Source organism: Mercenaria mercenaria, chromosome 2, assembly GCF_021730395.1.
Source record: "Mercenaria mercenaria strain notata chromosome 2, MADL_Memer_1, whole genome shotgun sequence".
NCBI classification, from domain to species: Eukaryota; Metazoa; Mollusca; class Bivalvia; order Venerida; family Veneridae; genus Mercenaria; species Mercenaria mercenaria.
In genome coordinates this window covers 108736126-108763959 of record NC_069362.1, presented here as the reverse complement: position 1 = coordinate 108763959, position 27834 = coordinate 108736126, and the positions used below count along the sequence as shown (strand labels likewise).

General features: G+C 35.2%; 1 protein-coding gene across 3 annotated transcripts; it reads right to left on the bottom strand.

Moving 5' to 3' along the window:
- Positions 1 to 7024: 7024 nt before the first annotated feature.
- Positions 7025 to 27046, bottom strand: LOC123564872 (uncharacterized). Of its 3 annotated transcripts, XM_053537507.1 has the most exons (10): positions 25638 to 27046; positions 24469 to 24624; positions 23847 to 23876; positions 21705 to 21825; positions 20253 to 20347; positions 18714 to 18882; positions 17719 to 17857; positions 16800 to 17353; positions 16258 to 16296; positions 7025 to 15565 (listed from the first exon to the last, which is right to left on the bottom strand). In XM_053537507.1, the coding sequence occupies exons 1-9, from the start codon at positions 25792 to 25794 to the stop codon at positions 16275 to 16277; spliced, it is 1443 nt and encodes a 480-aa protein (XP_053393482.1). In that variant the 5' UTR covers positions 25795 to 27046; the 3' UTR covers positions 7025 to 15565; positions 16258 to 16274. The 3 variants fall into 3 exon arrangements, with proteins under 3 accessions (XP_053393482.1, XP_053393480.1, XP_053393481.1); XM_053537505.1 differs by lacking the exon at positions 16258 to 16296 and having other exon boundaries at positions 25638 to 27040; XM_053537506.1 differs by lacking the exons at positions 16258 to 16296; positions 23847 to 23876 and having other exon boundaries at positions 25638 to 27035.
- Positions 27047 to 27834: the final 788 nt, after the last annotated feature.

The following is a 27834-nucleotide window of genomic DNA, read 5'->3' as shown; positions in this document are numbered from 1 at the left end:
AACACGATGAACTCATTCAAGAATCCTTCAAGGGGTTGAAGAGTTATAGAGTGGACATGAAATTGCTTACGGACGGACAGACAGACAGATGGACACTGGGGGTTTAACATAATACGTCCCTTTGGGCGTATAAAAATGGCTGAGACCACATGCTTAAGCCATTGGTGCTCAAGTGAGTGGTGTTTCACTGTATGTCTGTAATAGGTATAAAGAAACTTGAAAACATTTTTTATTGTTATAAAAAGTGTCAACAGAATCGCCATCAACACTATGCACATAAAACATAACCAGACCAACTCAATTGGACACCTATTAATAAACACTCTTAACTGAAAGATAGCTCGGTGCCTATTTAAGAATTTTAGAAACAGATGAAGAACTACCAACTGTCTTTTGTCTACATGGCTAAGCAAAGGCATGGCTCATTTCAAGAGTAATCAAGAGGACCATGATGGCCCAAGATTGCTCATCAGACATTCACAGCTGGATTGAATAGTTCTGGTACAAGGAACAATGCTGTAAATTATTTCAAAATCGAGTCGGCAGTTTCAGCAGAGATTTTTAAAGTTTTCAAAATAGTAATATAAGAATAAAAATGGGTGGCAATGCTTTTGAACAAAAGAGAATGACTTGAAGGAATTGAGAAGAAGGTCACTCGAGGAACATCGATGTAAAATTATTTTCAAATCACACCAGCTGTTTCAGAAGAGAATACTTTTGAAGTTTTTTTTCCCCCATATACTCCAATACATCAGAGCCCATTAAAATAAGATCATTCTTGGAGGGGGGTGGGGAGGAAAAGCAAGAAACTGTTGTACATATAAATAAGACATTTTAATTCATAAAGTTTGAGTCTAAAATAGGAGACCAAATTTTGATTGCAATTTGCGAAGTGATGATATATAGTAAAGGGTGATACAAAAAGTACAATGTTTTACCTCAAATTTCTTTTTCAAAATGCAGCTACAAAGTTTCTGATTGAGAATATGAAAAATATCTACAAATGTATGAGCAAATTGTTACATTTAAGCAGAATGAAAACACATGCATCACCTTAAATCCTTATAAATTGCCTTATTTCACTAATACACTATCTTATTGCTGACCTTTTTAGTCATACCTGAAAAATATATTTGTCCGACAGAAACAGAGCTTGATAAATTATGTAAGTATTAATATATGCCGAAGACATTGCAGTAAAAATGAACACAAGTTTTGTTAGCACAGCAATTCAAGAACAAGCACAGTATGAAAAATTGCTTAGCATTATATATGCCATAAACAAGAAAATAGATAGGTATCAAATAAAACTACAAGTAAAGTTAATTCAACACTTCAAAATCTTGTCCTAAAAATTATAAACTAATATGCATTTCTAATTATTAGAACAGCAGACAAATAGCTCCACAAAATATACCCTTCAACCAGCTATACCTACAAACTATCAACACATTCATCGCTATGGAAACTTAACTGTCGGTAGACTATGGTATACACTTACTGGCTGGCTTGCCAGCCAACAGTCAATATTATAGTATTGATTATTGAACTGCATGCCATTCAATATGTGTTTTATTACATGACACCATACATTAATTTTCAGAGTTATTTTTTCTAATTTTTGACTTGTGAGACCAGTAAGCGTGTGCTCAATATAAACTGGTCATGTAGCACAAATTATGGACCAGTGTTTAATATAACAAGTTATGTAACAATACACTATACCATCATTTTTGTTTTCAACATTAACTACATATATGAATATATTGTAAAAAAAACAAGAGCTGTCTCCGTAGGATGACACATGCCCCCGATGGCACTTTGAATGAATAGTTATGGCCGATGTTAGAGTTTAGGACCTTTGACCTACGGAGCTGGGTCATGCGCACGACACATCGTCTTACTGTGTCACACATTCATGCATAGTTATTTTAAAATCCATGCATGAATGACAAAGATATGGACCGGACATGCCCATCAATGCACTATCATGAAAAATGATCTTTAACGTCTAAGTGTGACCTTGACCTTTCAGCTACGGACCTGGTCTTGTGTGTGACACGTCGTCTTATTGTGGTACACATTCATGCCAAGTTATTTGAAAATCCATCCATCGATGACAAAGATATGGACCGGACACGCCCATCAATGCACTATCCTTTAACATCTAAGTGTGACCTACTGACCTAGTTTTTGACCGCACGTGACCCACTTTCGAACTTGACCTAGATATCATCAAGGTGAACATTCTCACCAATTTTCATGAAGATCTCATGAAATATATGGCCTCTAGAGAGGTCACAAGGTTTTTCTATTTTTAGACCTACTGACCTAGTTTTTGACCGCACATGACCCAGTTTCGAACTTGACCTAGATATCATCAAGTTGAACATTCAGACCAACTTTCATACAGATCCCATGAAAAATATGGCCTCTAGAGAGGTCACAAGGTTTTTCTATTATTTGACCTACTGACCTAGTTTTTGAAGGCACATGACCCAGTTTCGAACTTGACCTCGATATTATCAAAATGAACGTTCTGACTAATTTTCATGAAGATCTTGTGAAATATATAGCCTCTAGAGAGGTCACAAGGTTTTTCTATTTTTAGACCTACTGACCTAGTTTTTGATGGCACGTGACCCAGTTTCGAACTTGACCTAGATATTATCAAGGTGAACGTTCTGACTAATTTTCATGAAGATCTTATGAAATATATAGCCTCTAGAGAGGTCACAAGGTTTTTCTATTTTTAGACCTACTGACCTAGTTTTTGATGGCACGTGACCCAGTTTCGAACTTGACCTAGATATCATCAAGGTGAACATTCTGACCAATTGTCATGAAGATCTTTTGAAATATATGGCCTCTAGAGAGGTCACAAGGTTTTTCTATTTTTAGACCTACTGACCTAGTTTTTGAAGGCACGTGACCCAGTTTCGAACTTGACCTAGATATCATCAAGATGAACATTCTGACCAACTTTCATAAAAATCCCATGAAAAATGTGACCTCTAGAGTGGTCACAAGCAAAAGTTTATGGACGGACGCACGCACGGACGGACTCACGACGGACACCGCGCGATCACAAAAGCTCACCTTGTCACTTTGTGACAGATGAGCTAACAAGAGCACTGCAATGCAGAGCAATATACAAAAAGCAGTCATATAATGACCTTTGACCCCTGTGACCTTGACCTTGAAGCGAGTCATCCAAGACATGCACTCTGCACGTCGTCTCGGTGTTGTGAACATTTGTGCAAAGTTTCTTTGAAATCCTTCAAGCAGTTCAAGAGTTACAGAGCAGATAGGAAACAAACTGATATGACCTTTGACCCCTAAGTGTGACCTTGACCTTGAGGTGAGACATCCGAAACATGTGCTCTGCATGTCGTCTCAGTGTAGTGAACATTTGTGTCAAGTTTCTTTGAAATCCTTCAAGGGTAAAATATTTTTCATCTAAACACAAAAATTCACTATTTGACGGCTTTGACCTCAGCTGAGGCCATCATCAGAATGCCGAACTTTGCAAGATCAGTTATGCTCGATGATTTCCGTCACTTTTCGTGACGAAAACTGAATCATAGACTCGTGAGAGCTGGTTGGCCCCCTAGTCCCTGTTCATGACCTCTCTATGGACTCTTTAATCACCCTGGTCTTGTAATCCGACTCCGGATCAATTACTGCCGCCCGCTCCCAGTCTATCTCATGGTTATTTGATTAGCATGGTCTGTGATTGCACTTTGTTTAGTTCAGTTAAAGATAGCTTTCTTGTTGATCTTGTGTAAGCCCCTTTGCTATTTTGTTCCACATCCTTTAATTCTAGTTCCAAATTTCCTTCCTGTTTCTCCAATGTATACTTTGTTACAACATTTGCAAGGAATCTTGTACACTATTTCAGTTTTTTCTAATTTATCCTGCTTGTCCTTCAGATGTACCAGATGTGTCTGCTTGGGTTTTATCGCAGTTGCTATATGATGTTTTCTTAGCACTCTTGTGACTCCCTCTGTTAAGCCTTTTACTTAAGGTAGGATGACTAAACCTTTGGAATTGTCCTCGTCTTTGGGTTTTCCTTTTTTCTTTGTGTTCAGGTCTTTCTTTCTATCTGCTTTTTCACTTTTTGAAAAGACCACTTTGGATATCCACATTTCCCCAGAGCCTCCACTATATGAGCTTCCTCTTTCTTTCTGTCATCTTCATCCGTGACAATATCGTTGCACCTGTCAAACAATGTTCTTATGACGCCAAGTTTATGTTGCAACAGATGGTGGGAGAAGAGGAGATATTGGTCCGTGTGTGTTTTCTTTCTGTACACTAGTAATTTCACACTTCCATCTGGCCTTCTGACAATCAGTGTGTCGAGCATGAAGTTCGGCATTCTGATGATGGCCTCAGCTGAGGTCGAAACCATCAAATAGTAAGTGAATTTTTGTGTTGCATTTAGATGAAAAATATGATTCTCAAATTGGATTATTACCAACACGATGAACTCATTCAAGAATCCTTCAAGGGGTTGAAGAGTTATAGAGTGGACATGAAATTGCTAACGGACGGACAGACAGACAGATGGACACTGGGGGTTTAACATAATACGTCCCTTTGGGCGTATAAAAATGGCTGAGACCACATGCTTAAGCCATTGGTGCTCAAGTGAGTGGTGTTTCACTGTATGTCTGTAATAGGTATAAAGAAACTTGAAAACATTTTTTATTGTTATAAAATGTGTCAACAGAATCGCCATCAACACTATGCACATAAAACATAACCAGACCAACTCAATTGGACACCTATTAATAAACACTCTTAACTGAAAGATAGCTCGGTGCCTATTTAAGAATTTTAGAAACAGATGAAGAACTACCAACTGTCTTTTGTCTACATGGCTAAGCAAAGGCATGGCTCATTTCAAGAGTAATCAAGAGGACCATGATGGCCCAAGATTGCTCATCAGACATTCACAGCTGGATTGAATAGTTCTGGTACAAGGAACAATGCTTTAAATTATTTTAAAATCGAGTCAGCAGTTGCCGCAGAGATTTTTAAAGTTTTCAAAATAGTAATATAAGAATAACAAGAGGACCATGATGGTCCTGAATCGCTCACCTCTTCCCAGTTTTGAGTATGACGTTGTTTTTTCTATTATTTGACATAGTGACCTAGTTTTTGAGCTCATGTGACCCAGTTTTGAACTTGACCTAGATATTATCAAGATATAAATTCTGACCAATTTTCAAGAAGATCCATTGAAAAATATGGTCTCTAGAGAGGTCACAAGGTTTTTCTATTATTTGACCTATTGACCTAGTTTTCGAAGGTACGTGACCCTGTTTTGAATTTTACCTAGATATCATCAAGGTGAACATTCTCACTAATTTTCATGAAGATCTCATGAAAAATATGGCCTCTAGAGAGGTCACAAGGTTTTTCTATTTTCATACCTACTGGCCTAGTTTTTGACCGCATGTGACCCAGTTTCGAAAGTGACCTAGATATCATCAAGGTGAACAATCAGATCAATTTTCATGAAGATCCATTGAAAAATATGGCCTCTAGAGAGGTCAAAAGATTTTAATAATTTTAGACCTACTGACCTAGTTTTTGACCGCAGTTGACCCAGTTTCAAACTTGACCTAGATATCATCAAGATGAACATTCAGACCAACTTTCATACAGATCTCATGAAAAGTATGGCCTCTAGAGAGGTCACAAGGTTTTTTTATTATTTGACCTAGTTTTTTAAGGCACGTGACCCAGTTTCTAACTTGACCTAGATATCATCAAGGTGAACATTCTGACCAATTTTTATGGAGATCCATTCACAAGTATGGCCTCTAGAGAGGTCACAAGGTTTTTCTATTTTGAGACCTACTGACCTAGTTTTTGACCGCACATGACCCTGTTTCGAACCTGACCTAGATATCATCAAGATGAACATTCAGACCAACTTTCATACAGATCCCATGAAAAATATGGCCTCTAGAGAGGTCACAAGGTTTTTCTATTATTTGACCTACTGACCTAGTTTTTGAAGGCACGTGACCCACTTTCGAACTTGGTCTAGATATCATCAAGGTGAACATTCTGACCAATTTTGATGAAGATCTCATGAAATATATGGCCTCTAGAGAGGTCACAAAGTTTTTCTATTTTTAGACCTACTGACCTAGTTTTTGACCGCACGTGATCCAGTTTCGCACTTGACCTAGATATCATCAAGATGAACATTCAGACCAACTTTCATACAGATCCCATGAAAAATGTGGCCTTTAAAGAGGTCACAAGGTTTTTCTATTATTTGACCTACTGACCTAGTTTTTGATGTCACGTGACCCAGTTTCGAACTTGACCTAGATATCATCAAGGTGAACGTTCTGACCAATTTTCATGAAGATCTTGTGAAATATATGGCCTCTAGAGAGGTCACAAGGTTTTTCTATTTTTAGACATACTGACCTAGTTTTTGATGGCACGTGACCCAGTTTCAAACTTGACCTAGATATCATCAAGGTGAACATTCTGACCAATTTTCATGAAGATCTTGTGAAATATATGGCCTCTAGAGAGGTCACAAGGTTTTTCTATTTTTAGACCTACTGACCTAGTTTTTGACCGCACGTGACCCAGTTTCGAACTTGACCTAGATATCATCAAGGTGAACGTTCTGACCAATGTTCATAAAGATCCCATGAAAAATGTGACCTCTAGAGTGGTCACAAGCAAATGTTTACGGACGCATGCACGCACGGACGGACGACAGACACCGCGCGATCACAAAAGCTCACCTTGTCACTTTGTGACAGGTGAGCTAAAAATGGGTGGCAATGCTTTTGAACAAAAGAGAATGACTTGAGAGAATTGAGAAGGTCACTCGAGGAACATCGATGTAAAATTATTTTCAAATCACACCAGCTGTTTCAGAAGAGAATATTTTTGAAGTTTTTTTTCCCCATATACTCCAATACATCAGAGCCCATTAAAATAAGATCATTCTTGGAGGGGGGTGGGGAGGAAAAGCAAGAAACTGTTGTACATATAAATAAGACATTTTAATTCATAAAGTTTGAGTCTAAAATAGGAGACCAAATTTTGATTGCAATTTGCGAAGTGATGATATATAGTAAATGGTGATACAAAAAGTACAATGTTTTACCTCAAATTTCTTTTTCAAAATGCAGCTACAAAGTTTCTGATTGAGAATATGAAAAATATCTACAAATGTATGAGCAAATTGTTACATTTAAGCAGAATGAAAATACATGCATCACCTTAAATCCTTATAAATTGCCTTATTTCACTAATACACTATCTTATTGCTGACCTTTTTAGTCATACCTGAAAAATATATTTGTCCGACAGAAACAGAGCTTGATAAATTATGTAAGTATTAATATATGCCGAAGACATTGCAGTAAAAATGAACACAAGTTTTGTTAGCACAGCAATTCAAGAACAAGCACAGTATGAAAAATTGCTTAGCATTATATATGCCATAAACAAGAAAATAGATAGGTATCAAATAAAACTACAAGTAAAGTTAATTCAACACTTCAAAATCTTGTCCTAAAAATTATAAACTAATATGCATTTCTAATTATTAGAACAGCAGACAAATAGCTCCACAAAATATACCCTTCAACCAGCTATACCTACAAACTATCAACACATTCATCGCTATGGAAACTTAACTGTCGGTAGACTATGGTATACACTTACTGGCTGGCTTGCCAGCCAACAGTCAATATTATAGTATTGATTATTGAACTGCATGCCATTCAATATGTGTTTTATTACATGACACCATACATTAATTTTCAGAGTTCTATTTTCAAATTTCTGACTTGTGAGACCAGTAAGCGTGTGTTCAATATAACCTGGTCATGTAGCACAAATTATGGACCAGTGTTTAATATAACAAGTTATGTAACAATACACTATACCATCATTTTTGTTTTCAACATTAACTACATATATGAATATATTGTAAAAAAAACAAGAGCTGTCTCCGTAGGATGACACATGCCCCCGATGGCACTTTGAATGAATAGTTATGGCCGATGTTAGAGTTTAGGACCTTTGACCTACGGAGCTGGGTCATGCGCACGACACATCGTCTTACTGTGTCACACATTCATGCATAGTTATTTTAAAATCCATGCATGAATGACAAAGATATGGACCGGACATGCCCATCAATGCACTATCATGAAAAATGATCTTTAACGTCTAAGTGTGACCTTGACCTTTGAGCTACGGACCTGGTCTTGTGTGTGACACGTCGTCTTATTGTGGTACACATTCATGCCAAGTTATTTGAAAATCCATCCATCGATGACAAAGATATGGACCGGACACGCCCATCAATGCACTATCCTTTAACATCTAAGTGTGACCTTGACCTTTGAGCTACGAACCTGTGTCTTGCGCAGGACATGTTGTCTTACTGTGGTACACATTAATGCCAAGTTATTTGAAAATCCATCCATCGATGACAAAGATATGGACCGGACATGCCCATCAATGCACTATCCTTTAACGTCTAAGTGTGACCTTGACCTTTGAGCTACGGACCTGAGTCTTGCGCACTGCATGTCGTCTTAGTGTGGTACACATTCATGCCAAGTTATTTGAAAATCCATCCATCGATGACAAAGATATGGACCGGACACGCCCATCAATGCACTATCCTTTAACGTCTAAGTGTGACCTTGACCTTTGAGCTATGGACCTGGGTCTTGGGCACTGCACGTCGTCTTACTGTGGTACACATTCATGCCAAGTTATTTGAAAATCCATCCATCGATGACAAAGATATGGACCGGACACGAAAATTGCGGACAGACCGACAGACAGACAGACGGTTCAAAAACTATATGCCTCCCTTCGGGGGCATAAAAATGAGAAGTTAGACTTCAAACAAGACGGTTATGCTTCCATTAACAAAAAAACTTTTCTCTTTATGCACAATTATGTCAAATGATACATCTAATCTTGAAATTAATATTAAGGCAATGAGACAGAGTCCATGACTACCTAGTAAGCACACTGAAAAAAAGAATGCATAACAAAGCAAAGCAACACAGTCATTTGAACATTTGCAGTAAATTACAATTTTTAAAAAAGTCCCAGAACAGTAGACATTAAAGAGGTTGTGGTTACATGTATGTAAATATAGTAAATCCCTAGAATACATTTGATTAAAATTGCTTGCTACAGGTAAACCTACATGTTTAAAACTTGTAAGTTTGTTTCTACATGTACAGGTGAATATGTAAGGCTGTATTGTGTGTTCTGAATTTTGACACCTCATACAACTATGAAATCGCAACTGCTTATGTTTGTGCAGCAGTCCTAGTACAAAAAGGGTTTGTCATTCTTCTATTCATTGCTTACCACACATGCTTCTGCAAAAGGTGTATCATTTAATTTCTGCCGGAAATTTTCATTGCACTAAGAAAACAAGACCAATGATAAATGAAATTATATCTTGCCATTAAAGTTCGGAAATCTGACAAAACATACTGACACTGCCATTATTTCACAGCAAAAGCACATTTATGCTTACAATCTAGAATGGCTTGTTTTTGAAATATGAAAGGATGTAATAAAGAGCAAATGCTGGAGAAAGTAGATTTTGTTAAACATGCTGCGTGTGTTTATTTTCTTTGTAGTGTCATGAAAAAATCCATGCTGGATTATAGTACCATATAGTGTATTTTATTGTGTGTTGTTTAATCTACCACTTTATATCTGCTGTAAAAAACATTAGATGGCTACTACACTAATGCTGTTTTAATCATTTGATAAGAAAAAGAGAAAAACCAATGGCACATTCTCAGAGTTATCTATATAAATATGTTCATTAGTAAAGCAAACATATTACGTTACTTTTTTAAAATTAAAAAAAAAATGTTAAAATAATTCTTGTGCGATAAAGGGATTACTTTATAAAAACATCCTCACAACTAGAGCTATCACTAAAGGTGATGAATGTACCCCCCACATGAACTGACACAGTACATTGCAATTTGACGCACACAATATTGCATAATTATGTGGACTGTATGTATATAGACTGTATGTATACAGTATAGTAACAAAAAACAAAGTCCCATAACTATGCAGAATATTTATCTAAAAGAACGTAACATGCACCATGCACAACTAGGGTTGGTACTGATCACTTGTGTGAAGTTTCATTAAATTGTGTGCAAGGGTTCGGAAGATTAGGCGCGCACAAGATTGCATATGCAGACTGTATGCACATAGTATGTTAACAAGAAACAAAGTCCCATAACTCTGCAATTTTTGTTGTTGAAAGAACCTAACATGCCCCATGCACAACTACTGTTGTTACTGATCACTTGTGTGAAGTTTCATTAAATTGTGTCAAGGGGATGAGGAGAGATGGTGCGCACAAGATTGTGTCTATGTATATAGTATAGTAACAAAAAACAAAGTCCCGTAACTCTGCAAATTTTTTTTCTGAAACAACCTAACATGCCCCATGCACAGCTTCTGTTGTTACTGATCACTTGTGTGAAGTTTCATTAAATTGTTTCAAGGGGATGAGGAGAGATGGTACGCACAAGATTGTGTCTATGTATATAGTATAGTAACAAAAAACAAAGTCCTGTAACTCTGCAATTTTTTTTCTGAAACAACCTAACATGCCCCATGCACAACTACTGTTGTTACTGATCACTTGTGTGAAGTTTTATTAAATTGTGTCAAGGGGATGAGGAGAGATGGTGCGCACAAGATTGTGTCTATGTATATAGTATAGTAACAAAAAACAAAGTCCCGTAACTCTGCAAATTTTTTTTCTGAAAAAACCTAACATGCCTCATGCACAACTACTTTTGTTACTGATCACTTGTGTGAAGTTTTATTAAATTGTATCAAGGGGATGAGGAGAGATGGTGCGCACAAGATTGTGTCTATGTATATAGTATAGTAACAAAAAATAAAGTCCGTAACTCTGCAATTTTTTTTTCTGAAAGAACCTAACATGCCCCATGCTCAACTACTGTTGTTACTGATCACTTGTGTGAAGTTTCATTAAATTGTGTCAAGGGGATGAGGAGAGATGGTGCGCACAAGACTGTGTCTACGGACAGACAGACAGACAACCTGAAACCAGTATACCCCCTTATAACTTTGTTGTCGGGGGTACAATTACAACAGATGCATCTTTTTTTTTTCTCAGAATTTTTTAATTATTATTTTATCAGAGAAATTTATCGCAGTCCCCCCTCCCCATCCTGCAACCCTTCCAGGACAAAATATAGAGCACTCTATAGACTACCAAATAATGAAACAAACTGTTAGTTGTAAAACACAATCAAGACAAAAAATAGGTCAAACATGTCTATCTAAATTGTCAGTACCATATAAAACTTGACATATCTCCTTTTCCCATAATTCCCTGTTCTCTTCCAACTCCCACATCATACATTAACACATTTTATTAATAAAAATTGAAATAAAACAACAATCACTTTTTTCGTAAAGTAAACTTTTTTCTAAGATATATATACAACAGATATGCTGTCAGAGATATGCCTTGTACCTTCTTAGTGTATACTGGTAACTAAACTGCGAATTCCAGTGTTCTATGTAATTACCAACTAGGAAGATATGGTGATTACAAGTAATTAGGATTCAACCAACTTAACACTCGTAAATGAAGACCAAACAATTCGTAAGTAGTTACTCATCACTTTTATGAACTTACTGATTAAAATGATTTTACAAGAAGCCAAACACTTTGGAATGTCTAAAAATTTATCTGTCACGCCTTCCAACCATTTTACTATGATTAGCTATAAATGCATATTAAAATTAAACTCTCTAAAATCCTGCAAGAATCACACTATTTAAATGTAAGCACATCACATTATATGTGAATAAATGCAAACATGACAATAATTCATATTAGACAATGTATAACATGTGAAATGCATAAGACAAGGCACCTTTGGGTCAGAATAATATAATTTCTCATTAAACATGAGTAATATTACCATAAAAAAAAACGAAAAAACTCTCACTGCTCTTCAGTAGGTATACTGTATTCAGGCCCGTGTGCAGGATTTGTTTGCTGGGGGGGCCCAACCTGGGGTGGGTTCGGGAGGGGTATCCCCTCCCGACTGCGATTTTTTTTTAATATGGCACATGAAAAGATGCATTTTCCTGCTACCTGAAACACCTTTAAGGATGCATGAATGTATTATATATTTAAGGAAAAGTCTACTTTTTAATTATTTCATCAAGCCTTTTCAATGTATGTATGATTGTACAGTCACAGTGTATGGACTTATTTTTCTGTATGATACCCAATTGAAAAAAATATTGAAGTTTTAAGATGATTATTAAGTAGACTAGCTCCTAGACTATGATAATTTTTTCACATTTTTATGATTTCATGTAGTGAACTGAGCCAGTCTATATACTATGTCCAATATTACAATTTTAACATCTCTAGAATAGACTGGCCTTTGTCTCTATGAACATAAAAAAGAAAAAAAATCATAGAAATATCGTAATTATCAGTCTAGTGGCTAGTCTAACTATTAAGGGTATCCTATTTGCAAAATGGCCGAATGTTTTTATACTTCTTTGACTACAAACTGTAACATCACAGCACATATTAAATGATATTTTTATGTATAAAACCCCTCATAAGTAACGAGTTTTAGATGCGTTTTGTAAGATTTACTGAGAAACTACTTTTAAAATTACGAGAGTTTTTAAGTAAGGTTATTGGACCCAAAAGAGTAAAATTGATACAGTAGTTTCAAATTCATAATTGTTGTAAAATAAAAAGATAGGATAAATATCTATCAATTTAATAAATTTGGGGAATGTGCCTTAATGTAAAAACAAAATACAACCATCATGTTTCAATTTTCAGATTCATTTTAAGATTTACTTAACAAAACCAACAATGTTCTGATCATTTTATAACACTTCAAAAGAGTAAAAAACATAATTATAATAGTTTCTCCACTACCCAATCAAGTACCGATCAAGCGATCAATGAAGCATGCACAGATAAACTTTTACCTGTGACATGCCTGGGGCCAATTTCCACTACTGGACACGGTTTTATGGCTCTTTAGCCTGTGTATTGCTGTCAAATCAAGCCAGCTGTGCTGGTGTATAAATTTGTTAATTGAGGGGCCCATAGTAATAAAAATCGTAACTTGCCAGCCAGCTGGGGGGGCCCGGGCCCCATGGCCCCCCACCTGGACACGTGCCTGGTATTAGAAAGTAGTTCCAAAGCCACTGTCAAGCATGGGATTACTACAGACAGTAAAACTTAAAGACCTGGATTAAGCCCCTTTCAACTGAGGAAAGTTTTCTATTGCCAAGACTGTCTTGATTTGTTAATCTACTAATGGATAATATTTACAAGATCAATGCTTGCAAGGCGAAGGGTCCTCAATAGTGAAAAATAAACCCTCATGAATATTTCTGCTTTTACAGTAGCATATAAAGCAGATGTTCCTTTCCTCTGTAACTGACAGCTTTCTTTTGGTGGTCACCGCAAAAATCATTTAAAAACTATCAGGGCCCAAAAAAATCATTAATTTTTAAAACAGAAATAAACCTTACATTCTGCTCTGTTCTGTTCAACTATCACCAGTACAGTAATAAAACTTAAACAAAAGCTTAAATTGTTACAAAATTACAGTACCACATTCTCAAACTTTTTTAAATAAATCAAGTACTAAATCAAAAATTAAAAAAAAAATCTGTTTCATATTACTTTTTACAGGTACAAATTTTGCCAAAGTAGTAATTTTGTTAAACAAGATCTTTCCATCATTCGAAGATGAATCCTTAATGTGAAAACAATACAGCAAGTAAACTATTTTGCTAATTCCTCTGTGTGAATTTTGCGAGGAAATGTATAAAAATTTCACAAAAGACAAACACTTTTAAAAAGTTAAAAACATCACAACATTGCAAACAGTAAAACGCTTTATAAAGCAAGTTAAATAACAGGAATCAAGTATAGATCAAACTGTAAAATCAGCTATTTTTGTGAGGCTGAAAATTTATAATTTCTATACTCGGAACAAGTTCCATAGGTAAAACATTTGTGATGTAGGTGAAATACACTGAACTATCTGTAACAGTAACAGCACTTCTGTAAGTATTTATTTTTGCAAACATTGTTAGTTTGTGAACATAGTGAAAATTAATCTCTCACAAAAACTTCTAATTTTACAGTTATGTGCTTTATATGAAACAATTTCTTAAAAAAAAAAACAAAAAAAACTAACACAACCACTGCATCATCTCTTCCCTGAATTTCACAGCAAAGAGCAATTTACAACAATGCCTTGTATTAAAATGAAACTGACATTTAATGGGAACATGATGAGAAAAGATTTTATTTGTGAAAGACTGCGAACTTTCTCGTTTTCAGCAAAAATGCTTATTCACAGTGAAGTATGTATGTACCTAAATTATCAAATGTCTTCTTAGAAACAAGCTCTGAAATGGTACTTATTATGTTTTATGACTAAAATTCACCACGAGTTTATCAATTCTGCTATATGACATCATTTTTTTTATTTCCATTTTTTTTTGGGGTGGGGTTAAATCTGAACATTGCTATTTTCCTTTATACAATACATGTGTATTTTCAGATATTAACATGCTTGTGTTCTAAATCCTTTGGTAAGAAAACCAGATAAAAAATCTAAACAGTACATCATTTTTATCAAATGTTGATTTCTTCAAATATATGGAAAAACTATTGTATAGGCAATAATTTTCATAACCAAACAAAGCACATTTTAACTACTGTTATCACTCAGCCAGAGGGACCTGTTTCTATAACACTGCCTGATTCCTTTATACTTTATGAGCAAATGCTTTTGAACAAACAAAAATATTGTTATTCTCATCTGTGCCTTAAAATTTTGCTAAATACAAAGCCTGGTCAGAGAAGGAGCATGGGTCCAAGGCTGTAAACTTAAGTTTGAAAACAAATCTCAAAACTCTAGCATCTGATATGTTATTTCTGGTCACAATTTTTTAATTAGCCAATGGCAAGGCTGCATATTGCAACTGGTTTCAAAATTAAAATTTACACTCTTGGAACCAGTTTACATACAAGATTTTTAAATACAAATGGCACTGCTGTGAAGTTAATTTAAATGCTTGATATGTGATCTAGAATCTACTTTACCATTTTCTATCCCCACAGTGTTCAATGTAAAAACATTTGTCTAAATACTTGTACATGTAAAAATAGGATATGTTTTCTATCACCACAGTGTTCAATATAAAAACATTTGACTGTCTAAATACTCATACATGTAAAAACAGGATATGTCAACAGAAAAAATAAAATTTAGATGTATTTTGATAAATGCATTCACAAGTGGATTCTATGTAAGTAGATTGGAATGTTTCTATACAGAAGTGAGGAATGTTCAGCTAGACTTCTACAGGATCAGTAGCATCGTTGAGACGAAACGGAAACCCATCGCCATCTTGTATTTGATTATCAAAAGCTTCCTCTTCTGCTCCATCCTGCTTGCTAGTACTGTAACATAAATGTTTACATTATACACTCATAGTGTCTTCTCTACACAGGTGATACAAGCTCAGCTAGCCCCATAATTAACATCAAATTGAGTAAAATGTCCTAACAAAATATAATATTTTCTGTCTTATGGAAACTGTAAGACATTTATTATCATTTCTACAACTTATAAACCTTTTTTCTTCTAAATCACTGCATCTATATACCGAGCTGTACTGGTAAATAGCTGTAAAGTAAATATTTCTGTCACTGGTTTTATTGAAGTTTGAACTAAATGAATATGATCACCAATATTTTGGAGATAACACAATTTACACATAACTATTCTGTAACATTTTCATAAAATACAAAGAAAACTTTAGTTTGTTAGTCAACTGACATCTTTATCCTTTGGGAAATTTCACCTCATCTTTGTTGGAGAAAGATGATTGATGTCAGCAAATGGAAGGATAGCTAAAGATTATATTCTACGTCAGAAATTTAGCCTTAGCCTAAAGATCATAAAATGTAGAGTGGACGGTTATTGAGGTTAAAATATATTCAATATACATATAGTCACATCCTAAATTTGCTCATGCAATACTAATACACATATGAGTAAATCTGATACAAAAATATTATTCAAAGGTATCCTTTAGACGTGTTTAGCTTATAAACTGTCAGTTTTGCATGCATTTCTGTAAATTACATACCACATATGTAGATATATTTAGCTTCTGTTTTTACACTTTCTGCAACACATTAAGAAATTATTGACAATTCTGATATTGACCAAGATATTTTTTGTCACTGTTTTTAAAAATATGTCCATTGCTGTACCTTCTGGATGGACAAGTTTTGGCAAGTAAAATGAAACACACAGACTCGAAAACTAACAGTTTTAAAGGGACCTGCCTCCAGAATAAAGTTTGAATAACATACTTTCAAAACATTGAAAAAAAGAGAATTTGCCATCATAAATCAATGTTAGTTTCACCTTGATATCTTACAAGTACAGTAAAACTGCAGCGAAATTACTGCTACATTCTGTCAAATTTTCACGATGAGATTAACATAGGTTACATACCAGATTTTTACAATGTATTGCAAAGAACTCATTAAATCACTTTTAATACTTTAAAAATTTTCATTCACAGGAATTAACAGATATATGTTCTAAATGTTTAAAAAAAATTACCTGAAGGCATGCCCCAATGAGGTGCAGCATGATTTAAGTGTATAAAGCAATACATACTTGGATGAGGACGAAGTATGGGAGGAAAAGGATTGATTACGGGGAACTCCACCAGCGAATGTTGAAAAAATTGGAGGATTACTTCTGTCGCTGTATGAACTAACTGGAGCATAGATCTCCGCCTTCTTCTCTATTTTCGCACTCTGTTGACGAGGCGTTGGATCGTAAAATCTCCCATTTGCAAAATATCCCATAGTCAAGTCAGATCCGGAACAATTCAATGTAGAATAGCTGTCACTAACTTTCTTTAAATCCCACGGAATCTCATACTGCCGTTTCAGATTTTCTTTTGACGCTGATTTCATTGTGCTATTCTGCGAGACAGACACGAGATTTGTATACGTGTTGTCCATATCAACCGGAACTGGAACACTGCTATAATAACTTGTGTTCGATAAATTGGACATGTTTAACTGTGAATTGCGTTTATTGAGTGTAGCATAGGGATTGGGTTTCTTTATAACCGGGGTAGCGTAAGGGTTACTATGGGATTTAGGTGGGACATCAATGTAAGAAATTCTGTTTACAGGATTTGTCTCTAATGAATCTTCAGCCTGTAATTAGAGAAATTATAAATTTTATACATGTATAGAAAACTAAACATTGCATTCTGTAACTCGAAATCTCACCAAAACCAGTGAAAAATTTGAAAGATTTCTTAAACCGCAAATTAATAAGACTTGCTAATTTACTAATAAAGAATTTTACATAAAGACTTTGAGCCAATCAAATTTATTAAATAACAGTAAAGAACACAGAATTCACTTTAATTACAATATAATAATATGAAAACATGAGCTTCAACAACCTTGATCACTTCACTGACAAAAGTGTTTGTTTTTTGTTGGAAATTTACGCAGTTACATATGATAATCAGTAAAACTATAATTTACAGCTGTTTGTAAAATCATTTACTTACAGGCTCAACATCTAATTGTTTATCTTCTATCATCTGATGTGCCCACTCCATAAGCCCCAGGGCATCTGATGGTATACTAGCCCCAGGGTCCTTCTTGTGTATCAGCACCAGAACTCTACATAACTGATGGATTACACCTCTGTTCAAATAAAGTACAAATTTTATCTCAAATTATCAACAAATTCAAACTGCATATTATCACACGAAAGCTGGTATTGTTCTATTCAGTTTTATCCTTAAATCAGGTCAATGTCAGTATGTTATGGACATACTGTGCATCTGAAAGAAATTGTTATATTTGTTGCAGATGATCATCTTTTGATAGAATGATTTCTATTCTTGTTACTCTATAAAATGTTGAGATACTTTTAGTTCTTAGCATACTAGCAGCAGTTGTGCCTTTGCGACCAGTGCAGATAAAGATCAGCCTGCACATCCGTGCAGTCTGATCATCACTTGCACTATTCGCTGTTCAGTCAGTAATTCTTCAGTGAATACCCCTATGAACTATAAATGGTAATGTCCAAATTGAAAGAATGAAACATTTTAGAAACTTAGCAGGGTAAGTGTTAATTGCCTCTAGTCAACATGTTTTTTGTCCTTCTTTGCTCCATTAACATTACTTTCAAGCCCGCCCACTTATCAAGCGCAGATCTACGGATCTCGGGGTCGTGATTTCGAGCCCTGGGCGAGGCGTATGTGATGATTTGATGTAAGACATTGTGTCTAAATTCATTCGTCCTCCACCACTAATTGATTTATGTGGGGAAGTTGGCAGTAACTTGCAAAGAACAGATTTGTACCAGTACATAATCCAGGAACACTGGTAAGGTTAACTGCCTGCCGATACATGACTGAAATAATGTTGAAAAATTGCATTAAATCCAAAACAAACAAACATTACTTTCAATAACTCTTTGCACATGAGCTTGCAACTGCAACTGTTCCATAATGCTAACATTTAATCATGAAGATATACAACGATAAAAGCTTACTTGTATGTGGGAACCCTGGGATCTGAGTTATCCATGGCCCTGAGCTTGTGTCGTATTTCATTGAGCATAGTAAGCAAAGTTTGAGCATGAGGTCTTAACCTCTCTAACTCTCGTAGGTAAACATTACGGTCTATCACATTGTGTACAAGTGATGCTTCATTATCAACATCTGTAAAAACATTTTTTGCTTGAGACAAGTCTAATGTATCTGTACAGTTATTTCACAAGTAGACAACATTATTCAAAATTAACTGTGTCATATTTCATTAAGCATGGCCAGCAGAACTGCAGCATAGGATCACAATATCTAATTTTCTAGGCATCTATCATTCATAACATCTAGACAACGTCTATCATAATTTTTACCAAAGAGGATGCACCATCAGCATCGTTATCAAATATAACTATGCTTGACACATGCATGAGGATTTTTGGGAGGGGGTTGAAAGAGAGATCTATAGCATTCTTTTAAAGTATTAATCTGCGCCTTTAGATCGATACTCAGTTAAGCTTCTAGCAAAATCAAATTAACATTCACCATTTCTACAGTAATCAGTAACATGTATGCAATACTTGAGGAACAGTAAAATAAATATACATGTACTAGCTTTTTTTTTATCAAACCAGTTTTACAGAAAATAATATGGCATTCCTTATGCTAGTGTTAGTTTATACTTATGTGTTTTAGCTCGACTGTGATGAAAGCTTCAAGCTTATTTGAACCACTCTTGAGTCCACTTCCTGGAAAAACCAGTACCAGTGTCATATGAGAAGACTTGGTCATGACCCCTGTGGGGCTCAAACCCATGATCCCTGGACTTAGCAGCCAACACCTTATCGACTAGACCGCCGTTCCCCTTATGTTACAAGTAAAGAACATAGAAAGACATAATAGTTCCTCTAAATAAACGCCAGATTTGTCATAAATTAAAGATGGGTTCATTTTCACAGCTCTTGGTAAACTAGCACAGAAATAACTTTTTTTTGTTGGATTTAACGTCGCACCGACACATGATAACTGGTTCTACCTGCATCTCATTTACCTTCAGAAAGTGTTTGTATTATTACTGGTGGCAAAAAATTAAGGAATGAGAGATGTTCTTTCAACGGCACTAATGTTTTTTGTGTAATAATGCAATGTAGAAATAACTGAAATCAGTTTGTGTGCATTTTATCACATGCATATGTATCAGTTTAAGTGAATATTTGTCAATAAAAGAACTATGATACTGTGTGCTTGGTTGTTGCCCCATTGAAATTGTAACTGAATAATTTATGATTAAAAACACTTGCAATTCAATTGTAATTTTAATTAATTACATTTCTTAAATTGATGTAACTATAATTTACTTGACCATTTCACAATGTAATTGCGATTTCTTTAATTACATTCTAAAACAACTGACCCCAGGTCTGTTGTAAATACTGCAGGAAAGTATACAGTACACTTCCTAATTTCCAAATGGTGTGCATGTCAAATTTTAAAATGCACAAAAAATTACAAATGATTTGTAGTACAAAAATAACTTTTCCACTTACCAAAACCCTGGTTATCATACATAGGGACTTTTTTCACATTCCCTGTCTGCATGTTGCCTGCAGCATAATTTGTCTGATTGAGGTCGACCTTACGTCTGCAACACAATAAACAATATAAACAGTTCATCATGTCACAGCAGTCACAATGCATGTAGCTGTTAATATGTCCTAATTACACATAATCATGTGACTGTCCATCACTTCATCTCAACTTCAACAGAACATTCTCATTTTTTCCCCAAATACAGCCAGCCACTTAACAAAGAAAAACATTAGCACCTTGATTTCAAATTTTTTGCTAAGAAGAAAACAGCTCTCCCTGTAATTCCAAAGACTGAATAAATTCAGTGCATACTAAGAAACTAGTTAATTCCTTTAGTTACCAGTTCCAGCAAAGTACTATATTTATCCTTGAGAAATATTCTTGTAATAAAATGTTCAAACTAAATTAATTCTACACAATATCCTGTTTCACTTTGTAGATGAATATTCAAGCTTATAAATAAAAATATTTTGAGATGATTTTCATGAAAACTGGTACACTGTATATAATCTGTTCTACTGTTTACAGAACAAATTCATAAAACAAAAAAGTAGTCCATTAATAAACTAACGAGGTCGCGGTAATAAAAGTTTCATGAGCTCAGATCTATATATACATGGCAGTTTAACTGTTGACCAATTATTATTCAATCAATATACAGTCAAGATAAACTCATAAATAATTCCGCAATGTGACCTGTACATGGCCGTATATATTCGTACAGTTACCGTTAAATGACAAAATTTGCCCCTGAGCATCTAGATGTTTATCTAACACCTTCAAACAGGGCGATATATAATATGTACCTTTAATGACATTTACAGTCTGATAATTATTTTAATGCCTGCACAATTAATATTATTTAGACATTATCTCTCAGGATAATTATATATCTCATCTTTGATCTTGCATGATTAAATCAGCATTTATACACCACGGGAACATCTATTTTACCTTGAAGCACACATACACTGCAAGTTCATGGCGATTTAAATGATAGTTTCACAACAAAATTATTGCTTACTACAATGCAAAAATATGGAGAAAAGAATCCTCATTCAACGTTTAAACAGGAATGTGCATACACAAACTTATTTCAGCGTGTACTGTGCAACAGCTTTTTATAACTCACTTATCACAAACACATCTACAATCTTGGTAGTTCTTCTAAATTACTGTCACTGCTTTCAAACTCAAACTTATATAATACAGGTTTACCTCCTACTCCTATTTTTAAATTACTTTCTGATCAATTCTTATACTGTTTCCATTCTAGAAGCCTTGAGAATCACTTGTATTAGTCCCTACGCACAAAGCTTTGAACAGTACACACCTGTTCATCTAGGACTACCAACAAAATATACTGAAAGTAACAAACATTTCCCATGTATACTCAATAAGAAACTAACCTTGTTCTGCGATAGTAGATACACAATATGACGAGCACAATTATACACAGCAACAACGCAGCTGATACCCCAGCTATAATACCAATCACTACATCAGTACTTAATCCTTCATCTTCACCACCTGAAAGTACAGTAAACAACAAACATTACAGAACATCAGTACTTAATCCTTCATCTTCACCACCTGAAAGTACAGTAAACAAAAAACATTACAGAACATCAGTACTTAATCCTTCATCTTCACCACCTGAAAGTACAGTAAACAACAAACAATACTGAACATCAGTACTTAATCCTTCATCTTCGTCACCTGAAAGTACAGTAAACGATAAACAATACTGAACATTAGTACTTAATCCTTCATCTTCATCACCTAAAGTACAGTAAACAACAAACAATACTGAACATCAGTACTTAATCCTTCATCTTCACCACCTGAAAGTACAGCAAACAACAAACAATACTGAACATTAGCACTTAATCCTTCATCTTCATCACCTGAAAGTACAGTAAACAACAAACAATACTGAACATCAGTACTTAATCCTTCATCTTCATCACCTGAAAGTACAGTAAACAATAAACAATACTGAACATCAGTACTTAATCCTTCATCTTCACCACCTGAAAGTACAGTAAACAACAATAAACTTTCTACAACATCTGCACTTATTCCTTTGTCTTCACCACCTGAAAGTAAAGTAAACAACAAACATTATAGAAAATCAGTACTTAATCCTTCATCTTCACCACCTGGAAGTACAGTAAACAACAAAAAATACTGAATGTCAGTATTTCATCATTTTAAAGTACATTCTAACAAGACCCGATTCATTTTCCTACTAAACAAAGAAGGCTGAAGACTGTGCGTTATTATGCAACAATTCATTTTCCTACTAAACAAAGAAGGCTGAAGACTGTGTGTTATTATGCAACAATTCATTTTCCTACTAAACAAAGAAGGCTGAAGACTGTGTGTTATTATGCAACAATTCATTTTCCTACTAAACAAAGACGGCTGAAGACTGTGTGTTATTATGCAACAATTCATGTTCTGATGTCACAATTATTACGTCATAGCGTCAAATGGCATATCCAATGGAAAACAGGCAAATATTTAATGAATGTTGTCCAGGATGTACTTTAAAATCCTTGGTAAAGTGTTACAATTGAAATAAAATATCACATTTAGTGATTTGCTTTTGAATAAAATCATTGTTTGTCGTTCAGATGCGTATTATTATACCCTCGTGATATAATTCCTTTGCATCTGATCTCCAAACAATGATTTTATTCAGCAACAAATTACTAAATGAGATATATTATTTCTTAAGACAACAACAAACATGAGAGAACACTAGTACTTCATATTCACCGCCTGAAAGTAGAGTAAATAACAAACATTATAGATGTCATAAGAATCTAACTCTTCATCTTCACCACCTTGAAGTACAGTAAACAACAAACATGATAGAAAAGCAGTACTTAATCTTTCATTTTCATACCTTAATGTACAGTAAACCTCTGACATTTTAGAACATTGGTACTTAAACCTACATCTTCACCATATTTATAGAAGGTTGAACTGTTATACTAAAATATTGTCACTGAAAATCATTGTCATGTAAACTGAAATTTCATAAATAAATATAATGAAAACATCAATATTCATTGGGCACTATTTTTGTGGATTTCACTGTGGATAATCAAACAAAATTGAATCCCAAAGACCAATAAAAATGTCCATTTAATATCTAATGTTTTCAATACTGCTGTGGTTCAAGACATTGTTACAGTTCATGAATAAATACTAAGGTATCACAGGTGAAGTGTGCAAAAGACAATGTTACAGTTATTTATCAGACAACTGATGTAATACAGGTTATGAGTGAGGATGTGGTGTTTAGCTAGGATACAGTTTAAGCTTATAGAAAATCTGAACAATACCAGGATATATGTAACATCAAACAACTGGGAAAACTGACATGAATGGAATGACAAGATTCAAGTGACAGGGATCCTGGAAAAATCTGTTATTCTTGTATTAAGCATGGGTTAGTGTAATGACAGATTGTATGGAATACATGAAAAACAAGTAAGGTCAAGAAGGGATTACTTTGAATGAACAGGGTAAAGACATACCCACTCTCACTGTTGTACAGCCCTGTATATCTGAATATAAAATCACCTTAAAGTCAACAATGAGTAGACAATGCATGTTATTTCAATGTTCATCCTGATATCCATTTCACTAGAATGTTGGAATTTGACACCCGAGTATATAGAGGGAATGCATAATACTACCAGTTCACTATTTAATCCCAGAGTACAGCAAATATTCTACAAGGCAATCTGAATGTAGAGAGGTTGTGTGTTACTACAGCTGTTGGTGACTTACAGAGGGAAGTTGTCAGTTACTTGTGGTGTGAAGTTATCGGCTACATGTGTAGGGAAGTTGTCAGTTACTTTTGGAAGGAAGTTGTCAGTTACTTAATAATGGAAGTTGTCAGTTACTTTTGGAGAACTGGTTCGAACTGATTCATTACCATGTACCTAAGAATACTGGGTAGTTTTAATGATGGCCAGTACAAAACTGAAATCCTGATAACTGGATGTAACAAATTAATCTTCATTCAATCAAACAAACTTCAGAGCCTACCGGCCTTTGTGAATACATTGAATAATCTTAGACAACATACTGGTAAAATACTATTAAAATACTGTAGGACTTGTACCTTTAAGCACCGTTTTTCTCATATCTTACCTGGTATACATATAGGTCCATTATCATTTTCGTCATATGTTGTATGTGAGTGGCACTCTGACAGACATTGCTTTCGTCCCTCTGCTAAATAATGTACACACTTCAAACATAATGTGCCTGTTTCACATTCCAAACAGTCTGTGATATTACACGAGTCTGAAAATATTATATATTAATTATTACAACACTGCATGAAGAAAATGCCAAAACGAATTTTTTAAATGGGTTTCATGAGATCTGCCGGCTGTACTATTTCACACCAATCAAAAAGTCAGGGAGTTGGCAAATAGTTGCATACAAACAAAAACAGACCATATTAAATCAACAACAAAAAAATCAACCTTATTTACTGGACACTTCTAAATGTCAAAAAACCTCATCACTGATTCTGTGCCTATGGAGAACTGTTTTGAGTGTACATGTAAGCTCTTTTAATAACTGTTAAATTTTATTCCTCATACAAACAAAGCCATGGTCATTTCAAATTTACATACTTCACTGGCTGAAATAAAGCCATGTTCATATCTATTAAGCATTGCACTTTGCAAAACTGGTTTTTTAAATATCAAATACAAACCATCCCTGCAATTTAGTACTGATAAACTTAATGCTCTTATGTTCTTAAAGGAGAAAAACATTTAAGACAAATTCAATATGATGGAAAAAATCAACATTCCACATACATGTAGGTTTTTACAAATCTACCAACATTCCACAGTTTTGCAAATCTTTAATCCTGGTGCGAACTTCTTTCTGTTACATTTTACATCTCTAATCTCAGATATAATTATTTTCTTTTGTTACAGATTTGTATTTTTCAATCTCAGATACACAGTTTACATCAAAGGCAAACTGTATTTAAACCTTAGCCTGCTATATTTCTAAAATGGACTGGTCCATCTTCCAATTTGGGCAGTACCATTTATCATTTGAAGGGGTGTTTACTAAAAATTTACTGACTGAATAGCGAACAGTGCAGACCATGATCAGACTGCACGGATGTGCAGGCTGATCTTGGTCTGCACTGGTCGCAAAGGCAGAATCACTTGCCGCCAGCAAGCTAAGGGTTAAATGAAGAAATGATGATATTTAGTCTACCTTTCACATCCAATGTGAACCTGAAGTCTAATAAAAGAGCAGTAAAACTAATTCAAGTATCAAGATCTTACCCTGCTTGCAATCTCTGCCATTATCATGTACACTGTAATCACTGGGACATGTACATGTCTCGTTTATGCAGTCTGATTTGTAGCCTACACAGTCACATGTACATTCTGAAAGAAAAAAAAACATACACTGGCTGTCTGCAAAACACATGATTCCCATGATGACCTGTTGATGGCCTGTTTGAAGTAATTACGTATGTAGTTTTTTGTGTCCAGTGTGTTCTGACATTAACCTCTGACCTAATGGCATCATGACCAATATTGTCAAAACAATATTTAGTCACACTGTGACCTTGACCTTTGACCTACTTATCCCAAAAGCAAAAGGGATCATCACCTAGTGACCACATCCTTTGAAAATTGATTATTGTAGGCACAAATATTCTCCAGTTACTGATCAGATGTTTTCAGGCTCTAGGTCATTGTGACTTGCCTTTTGACCTACTGACCCTAGATAAAGGGATCATCTACTAATTATAGGCAATCATCCTATAATCCCCGGCAGCTACTCGGGAATTTTCAGAAACGCTTTTCAGTGTTTCCCACCCAGCTAGAGGTGTACTGGTCAGGAACCCAGGCAATCCTTGCGTGTATCAGTGCTATACACTGGGCACGTTAAAGAACCAGGCTGTCTATTCGCAACGAGCTAGGCTAAGTTAGCCGGACAAGCCTGTATCTGATCTCTGATCTCTCTGTGGGGGCTTTGTCTCACTCTGTCCCTCTGGTCAGATCGCTCTGTGTCTGTACTAGTAGAGGATGATTTCGCGCCCTGTGTGGCTGCAGTTGCTGTAAAGCGCCTTTGAATGTGTTTATCATGAAAAGGGCGCTATATAAATCTGGTATAATATATAATATATATAAAGTTTGATTATTGTAGGCGCAAACATTCTCAAGTAATTGATCGGAAGCCATTTTCCTTCAAAGTCAAATGGACTTTGAGGCTTGACCATCAGGGTTTTTTCTCTCCCTTCTATAAAAGGGACCATTAACAGGCCCCTTCCCCTCAGAAAATTTCTTTTAAATCATGCAGTTTTCACCAAAAATTGACTTTACATCAGGTTTTTTTATTCCTCCTTGCCCAAATACCGAGCTATTTTTCCCCCAAATCACAAGCCTGTGCCCCTTCTCCTCTTGGTAAACAAAAACCCCTGACCTACTGACTCCAAAAACAAATATAGTTAATCTGCTGACCATACACAATCATCTCATGAATTTTGACTACTGTAAGCCAAAGCATTCCGTGGTTCTTAATTTCAAACTGTTTTCAGTTTCATGGTCACCTTTAACCTGCTGATCCCAAAAAATATTTGTATTATCTACTGAGCACAGGCAATCATCCTGACCTGACTAATTTTCTTGTTATTGATCTATTCAGAAACAATTTTCAGTCTAAAGGTCAATTTGACCATGAATAATTACCTATACTGACCCCAAAAACAATTTAGTACACAATGGCAGACAGCATTCTTTAGTTAATGTCATTCCCAAGGTCAGTATGATGACTTTGACCTATATGTACTAAACCAAAAACAACTGGGATCATCTACTGTCATCACAACTAGGTAAAAGCACTCTCTAGTAATGCTAGTTAACCGAGATGAAACCATTTACAGCCTCAATGTGACTGTGACCTTGACCTTTGACCAAATAACCCCAAACCCATGAGGATCATCTTTTGATCACAGGAAATCATCCTGTGTCTGACAATTATATGCTGAAGCATTCATTGCTTATAATATTGCCCAGAAACCGAAAGTGTCTACCAACTGACCTATGGACAGACCATCTGCCATTAGCAAAAACAATATATAATCCCTTCTCCTCTCCTAAGTTGGGCATAATACTACAGCTAAGACATTGTGTGGTCCGAATGATCAAGAGGCTGGAGTTAGAACCTTTGCATATCTTGCCCCAACCATAAATGTTTTGAAATCCCTTCCTAGTCAAATCGTATTTTATGTCAGACTGATTCCTTTTCTGAAATGTGGATAAAGGGGTAACATGGGGGCAATCATAAAACAAGAGGACCATGATGGTCCTGAATCACTCACCTCTTCCTACATGACCCAGTTTTGAGTATGACGCCGTTTTTTTCTATTATTTGACATAGTGACCTAGTTTTTGAGCTCTGTGACCCGTTTGAACTTGACCTAGATATTATCAAGATAACATTCTGACCAATTTCATGAAGATCCATTGA

What these genes read in the sequence shown, in the direction of transcription:
- LOC123564872 (XM_053537505.1), bottom strand. Translation starts at nt 25,794, where the DNA reads ATGGGAATCATGTGTTTTGCAGACAGCCAGTGTATGTTTTTTTTTCTT. An exon ending in ATCTACTATCGCAGAACAAG is followed by an intron (nt 20,348 to 21,704) that starts GTTAGTTTCTTA and finishes ATTGTGTTGCAG; the next exon opens with ACGTAAGGTCGACCTCAATC. An exon ending in GTATGATAACCAGGGTTTTG is followed by an intron (nt 18,883 to 20,252) that starts GTAAGTGGAAAA and finishes ATGTTTTTACAG; the next exon opens with ATGTTGATAATGAAGCATCA.